This window comes from Miscanthus floridulus, chromosome 9, assembly GCF_019320115.1.
Source record: "Miscanthus floridulus cultivar M001 chromosome 9, ASM1932011v1, whole genome shotgun sequence".
Taxonomy (NCBI): Eukaryota; Viridiplantae; Streptophyta; class Magnoliopsida; order Poales; family Poaceae; genus Miscanthus; species Miscanthus floridulus.
Window position 1 is genome coordinate 38,595,188 of NC_089588.1, and position 7,051 is coordinate 38,602,238.

Genomic DNA, 7,051 nt, shown 5'->3' on the forward strand with positions numbered 1-7,051 from the left:
GCGCAAGGGTATAACTCCCCCTTGATCCGCGCAAGGATCAAGTGCTCTCTACGAGTTCATTTTTTTCCACTCCAGCGTGGTGAATTACCACGACCATTTACACCATGAGATGGACCTCTCGCAATCACCACCTAGAGATCACTAAGCTCGCAATCGCTACCAAGCCATCTAGGTGATGCCGATCACCAAGAGTAACAAGCACAAACTCTCACTTGACCTAAACAAGTCTAATGAGGAAGGTGGATGAAAGGTCCTTATTTGGTTTTGCTGAGCACCCTTAAGCCTTGGTGGCTTGTGTAGGTGTGCTTGGGAGCCCTCTACCGCACATACGCTTGATAGTGATCATCCGATTGAGTGTGAGTACAATTCTAGTGTGATTGCATCGTGAGGTTGCATCAAGTGGCACTATGTATTCGTGTTGCAAGCTGGTGGTGCTTGTTACTCTTGGAGATTGCCACGTCCTAGATGGCTTGGTGATGGTCTTTGTCGAAGCATGCAAGGAAGATTGTGCGGTGCTCTGGAGAAGTGATTGTGAGGGGTATTGTGCTCACCCCACTGGAGCCATGAAGAGCAACACTAGTAGAGCGTGTCATTGAGCTACCCTCACTTTTGGCGTAGGTTCTTGCGGTGCCCAACATGTGGGCTTGGCGGGTGATGCCAATTAGCCACTGAACCACCAAGTGAGCGGTCGACACAATGGGGACTAGCTTAGTGGCAACCAAGTGAACCTCGGGATAAAAATCACCATGTCATCCTTTGTCTTCCTGTTGGTTTGCATCCCTATTACACAAGCTTGTATTTACTTTCATATACATTGTGCTTGTGTAGTTGCTCTTGCAATTAGTTAGCTTGTGTAGCTTGCTAGTTATCTTATTGCTTGTGTAGCACAGAAGTAGCTCCCTTGCGTGACTAATTTGGTTTGAGTAACCTTCTTAGTCACATTGCTTAGTTTGTATAGCTAAGTAATTTGCGCTCTATAATTTGGCTTGTGTAGCCTTGTTATTGAGCATTGCTAGTGAGCTTAGGTGGCTTTATGCTTTTGCTTACTAGCATGTGTAGGAGCTCCCCCGTTGCCTTAAGTACTAGTGGCATAGGTTTGTGTGACCTTGCTCCTAGAATTGATTATGTGAGCTCTAGCTAGTTCGACACCTTTATTGCCCATTTAAGATCCTTTATAAGGTGCTTAAGAACTTAGATAGTGGGGTGTAGTCTTGGCGAGACCGATAGTTTTAATTCCACATTTGTTTCGGTTAGCCAACATGTTTAATTTTAGCAAGGCCTATTCACCCCCTCTAGTCCGCCATCTTGACCCTACAGTGGATGCACACTTGCTACGCCATATGCACTAATGAGGTCCTTAATCTTGCAATTACCAAATCCTAATGGCTTGCCATGAGTGCTTCAATGTCGTCATCTAGCGTTTTCTATGCCATTCGACTACGTCGTTCTTGATACAATGCAAGCTCATGTCATACTTGTGACAGCTTTTCAAAGGTTTGAGTGTTGTTGTGCATAACTAGGGGTATCAGATTCTAGCAGTAGGCTCCATCCCAGCTGACTCCGCAGCCGAGGACGAGGCCGACGCCCCAAGAGATGTCAGGGAAAGGAGGTGGTGTAGAGAGTTGCCGACCTTTTGATTAAAGTAAGCGTAGAAGGGCATCTACATACCGGCTAGAGTAGCCTGAACAGACGGGTGGCGACGGCGGTCCCCTGTAGCTTGCCGATATATTCACATGCATTTGCAGGCCAGAGCATGTGAGCCCTCGCATATGATCGACAAAGAACACCCTGCGGATGGTGAGCAGCAAACCTTGGAGAGAGGTGGCTGGCGCGGTCCCATGGAGGTAGGCGGCGGCGGGTTGTTCGTTCGACCGAAAAAATACATGTGGGTCAAAGTTGATAACCATCTTTTGGTGGTCACATACGTTGTGTTTCATGGATGAGTTTTGGCTAAACATGTAACGCGGGAGATTGTTAGATTTAGTCCCACATCGAAACTTGATGCTATGAAGCACAACATATAATGAGAGGTCCCTCACCCATTAAGCTAGTTTTTTTTTCTTGCAGAGCACTTGAGTTAGGTCTTAGTTGGTTGTGTGCTATTACCAATGTAGGTCTTGTGGGTCGCGGGGCGCAGGTAGATTATTGAATCAGCTTCACACTACTCCAACCGTAGGTGTTTGTCCTCGTACCTAGCTAGGTTGGCGAAGTATGTGCCAGTTTGCTACATTCTCTTCGGCCCTGTTTGGCACAGCTCAACTTCACTAGTAAAAGTTTTTTTTTCTAGTTTTAGCATGACGAGCACCTTTTTCGATGAAGCTAAAGCTGTTTTGAAGTCCCGTTTGGCAAAATAGTTTCATATGGTAGACCAGAAGAATAAAATGGCTATAATGTCCTTCTTCTTCCTTATCCTCTCTTCTTTCCCAAACTCCCATCAGACGGCATGTGAAGCTCACAAAGTGCCCCACCTAGCCAAATCTAAGTGGGCTTGGTGAAGCTCGGTCGTGCATTGGCACCGCGCCCGCTGGTGCCCTGGCGTCCTAGCCCACATGCCTTGGTGGCCGTAGCAGTTGCGCCCCGGCGACTGAGCCTGTACGTGCCCTGGTAGCCGCGCTCTAGTGGCCAAGCCCGTGCATGAGTCTGATGGGGCAAATCTAACATAGGGACACGTTGGGGCCCACTGGTGGTCGGTGAAGCTAGGAAAAACTACTATTTTTAGCTTCATCCCACCTTATCCCCAGGTGAGAGCACCATTTAAGGAGCTACATTGGTGAAGCTATTTTCAAAAGATCCGTTTAATAAAAAATAGCTCACAACAGCACATTAAGCTGTTGGTGAAGCTGTGCCAAGACCAAATTGGTGTTTCTCATCAGCACTTAGATGGTCCACACAAGGCTGTATACACTAAACGGACGGTATCAGGCACAGCGGCACTGCCGTGCCATGTTGTGTCGTCGTGCCCAGGCCGTAGTCCAGGCATGACACTATGGCCCTTGAATCATGTCATGCCGTGCAGCAATAGTGCCTGTGTGCCAACCCTGGCGGTGTCACGGCGTCACTTCCTGCACCGAGGCTGGCGTGCCGCATGTCGAGCAACACTTCTGCATCGAGGTCGCCGCGCTGCATGTCGAGCGGCTAGTCTGCGCGCAAGGTCGCCGTGCTGCCTTGCCGAGGTTGCCGTGTAGCTCCCTAGCTCCCCTAGGCCGAGGTTGTTGCGACACCATTGGACGAGAGGAGTAGCCTCCGTGTGGAGTACTGGTGGAGCTGGGAGCGGGACCACCGGGACGGGAGGAGGAGCCGGCCATGGGGAGGATGGGAGATTGGGTGGAGACGACCGCAAGGAAGAGACAACACGAGTTATCTGGAAATTGGGAGTTAGGGTTTGGGTGCTTATATCCTCTTATCCAATGGCTAGAAAATCCCTAAATCGTCCAATAGCTAGAAAAGATTGGGTTGCATCGTGCCAGCCCAAAATCCCGTCATGCCCGGGCCAACACTATGGGCCGGTGTGGCGGCCCAGGGACTAGCACGAGGCCGGACCATGCCAGGCATGGGCACGAGGCCTGTCATGCCGCACCAGGCCTGGCCATGCTTTTTTTGTCTAGGCTCATGCCGACCTAGCGGCGCTACTAGAATCAACCTGTTTCCCTATGGTTTTTTGGTTTCCCTAGGAAAAATTTCAATATCCTAGCGATAGTTTTTTTTCCCTTGGATGATGTTTCAAAACTCTAGGGAACCATACCTTTCCCTACGACTCGGCTTGTTTTCCTAGGGAGAAACTGGGGACGGTGATTTGGTCGTTGCTACCGAAGTGGCCAGGTCCTAGCTTCCCTAGGAAAAACACCAGACTCCGTGGTTATCTTGGGCACGCTTAAAAAATTTGGACAGCAAAAGTTTTCTTGGCTTGAAAAATCCTGCGCAGGCCTGGCCCGTTTGGCCAAGTATACGAGGCTGCGAGATAGCCAGCGCGCGGCGACTGGGAGTCAGGGCTGAGACAATCCAACCACGACGTATCGAAAGAAGGATTAGCAGTGCCTTGGTGGTGGCGAGCTGGCCGCCCCTCAGGCTGCTTGCTTCCATGCATTATCTCAAGTGAAGAAGGGGAAAACAATCCAATGCTGCCACACGATATAAAGGAAAACAATGCAAACAATTTGTGCCGCTATGCTCACAGCTCACACCTGATCCACAAGAAAAATAAAACACGCACTAATGCAGGCATCTAATAAACAGCTTTGCCGGTGTCATTAATTTGGTCTGGTAACGATCCCAGCGTGGGTGAGCAATGCCCAGACGAGTGTCAGCAGCTCGGTAACATGGGCGATCGCCTTCTTGTGCGCCTTGAGGTTATCAGAGGGAGCAGCATACAGCAGGATCTCGCACCAGAAGCTCTCCAAAAGAGCCCACCTTGCCTCCTCGTCTGGGATGAGCTCCATCAGCTGCCTACCCAACCTGACCCCTCCCTTGACCACCTCGTGCTCAGACCTCGCGGCCAGACGTGCAGCGACGGTGTCGTCGTGCTCTGCTGGCTCCCCTGCGAGAGCACGCGTGATGTCCCTGCTCAGGGTCTTGTACAGTTTCCTTGACCATGCCCTGTCATCCGGCAGCAGTTCTGGTACATCTGCCACTAAGTAGGCGCAGTACCGGGACAGATGCGTCGCAACGGCCCTTTTGTCGACGGCTGAGCGACCGCTGCTGGTTGAGGAGGCTGCAGCTCCACCATGCCTGGGCTCCAACTCCAAGATGCCGGTCGCGACGTGCCAGGTGAGGATCACGTCGGATGTGCCTCGTCCTTCACATGCCCATAGGAGGTGGCTGCCAATCCTGCTCTTGTGAAGCACCGCCGTTCTTCCTTTGCTCAGGGTACCATTGCTACTCCTGAGCGTGTCGGCGATGGCGGCCGTCACCTGTGGTGTCACCTTGGCATACTGCATCTTTGGGTAAGACAAGCAAAAGAAGGGCGGCATTGGCTGTTGTTCATGTGCTCCTAGTAGTAGCGACCTCTGGCCCATGCGGTCACTCCAGCTCCTTCTGCAGTACTTGATTCTTCTCAATGTCATAAGAAAACCCAGCAGTGTCTGCACACAAGGGGATTGCTGCCATGACTCATGGGTCATATAGTTGCAAAGCATGGTCATCTTCACCCAGTTGGAGCACAGGTAGGACACAATCTCCCATGCCTCTGCAATGACGACGGCACCAAAAAGGGTTAATGTGGGTACGGTGTTAAAAAAAAATATGTTGCCAAACTCTAGTCGGACATGTCCGTGACTCCAGTGCCCGTGTGGAAACGTGCATGACTCTGCGTCAGGTTCTGGACTGCAGTATATTTGATGCCGGGAATGACTGTACCTGTGTAGTATCGAAGCGCCCCCAGCCAAGCACCAGGTGATTATTGAGAGGGACAGGGCCATATTGAGAATCGGCAGCAGCCTCCCAAAGTATGAAGTCGGCATGGATGAATAGTAGGAATCATGCACAAAGGAGACCCCATCTGCAATCACACTGAATACCCTGTCAGCACTGCCATTGTTAAGCAGGACATCCAAGACAAAACTGAATGCCTTGGCTGAGCCACACTCTGCAAGATGAGTCTTAGCGAACCGGCGTGTAAGAAACTTGAACAATGCAAATGAAAGGCATAGATCCTTGAGCCATGGATGGGAGGCCAAGAGGACATAATGGCCACTGGACGCCATTCTCCATACCATGTCAATGGTGACCAAGCTACTGTTTCCTTGCTCTATGCTATACCCATGAGGTGTTTCCTCGATCTTCTGCTTGTCCTCCCCCATCACTATAAGTGGGGGGATCGACGGAGCGTAAGCATAGCGCGCTGATCCTTGAGGCCTCCTATCACTATGATCACCCTGCTGCAATTTCTCCATGTATCCGGCAATAAGCTGAGGGTTGCCCCCAAGAGCATAAGACTTGCTTGCTTTCCAAAATGCATACAACTTGAGCATTACCTTTGCTAAGCTGAGAAGGCACAGAACAATGACGTAACAAGGTATGATGTCCATCCCGTGCGAGCAAGCAACTCGATTGAGGGGCCGAGCTTCTGCTGCTGGCCACCGTGGTAGTCATCAGCGGCGACGATTGTAGTGGTATTGGTCCCAATAATCTGGACAAGAACTGTCCAAAATCAGGAGCAAGGCTACGTATGACCTGCCATGGCAGAACATGTCCAGGCCTGACGTGCCGCAGGATTCCTTGCCAATGGAAGAGGCAACGTAGGAGACGATGGGAAGGTGCAGCGAGGAGGCTCCCAGGAACAGGAAGCGAGCCACGGCTGCGTGACGATAACTCCGGCCGGCTGCACCGACTTCCACCATGATTATCACAAGGACAGCATTGACAACCATGAGTGCATTGGAGCGCCACAGCTGTGCACTAACCCCTTTGACAAACTCCTGGACAGAAGCTTCTGAGCACGGGCCTGCTTTGCATGGTGAAGCAGGCACTGTTAGTGTAATTCTACAAGCGAATCACTAGAGCGCGCTAGCTAATATATATATGATTAGTTTGCAGCGTTTTCAGACAGGCACCATTTTACCACTTCACGATCAACATGCATATATGATGATATGAATGATGACGCCATAATGAAAACACGAACGATATATCATGTGTTAGAGAGTTACCAACGTCATGATCTCGATGGGACATCGGATGGGTGAATCTCCGATAATGTTGGTGTTGGGGAAGACCTTGCCTCTGAAGTCTGAGCTAGAGTAAGTTTTCCTTCAATTGGCACCTTAGCTCCTAATTACCTAGGATATAGGCTTGTTTGGTTTAAAGCCTCCTCACTGTACGTGTTGAACTTTTTTTTCTTCCAAAGTGTGTCATGCTGCATATGTTTATGGCAAACAATTTTTCAGTGTCTATAATAAGTATGGCTCATGTAACAAACTGTGCAGCAACCAAACGTATAACGTAGAAAAAAAACAAGCATGTGCAAATAGAGCTCAGTACCCATAACGATATATAAGGTTCTTTTATTTACCTTTCTCTTTATTCATGTATATATATGGACCCTTCTTTTGAAACA

General features: G+C 49.9%; 1 protein-coding gene across 1 annotated transcript; it reads right to left on the reverse strand.

The window, feature by feature from the left end:
* Positions 1 to 4,247: 4,247 nt before the first annotated feature.
* On the reverse strand, positions 4,248 to 6,023 carry LOC136479682 (uncharacterized). Its single transcript, XM_066477459.1, has one exon. It carries the CDS (start codon positions 6,021 to 6,023, stop codon positions 4,248 to 4,250), a length of 1,776 nt encoding a protein of 591 aa, XP_066333556.1.
* Positions 6,024 to 7,051: the final 1,028 nt, after the last annotated feature.

Excerpts from the sequence above, each read along its gene's own strand:
- LOC136479682 (XM_066477459.1), bottom strand. The coding sequence starts at position 6,023 with ATGGACATCATACCTTGTTACGTCATTGTTCTGTGCCTTCTCAGCTTA.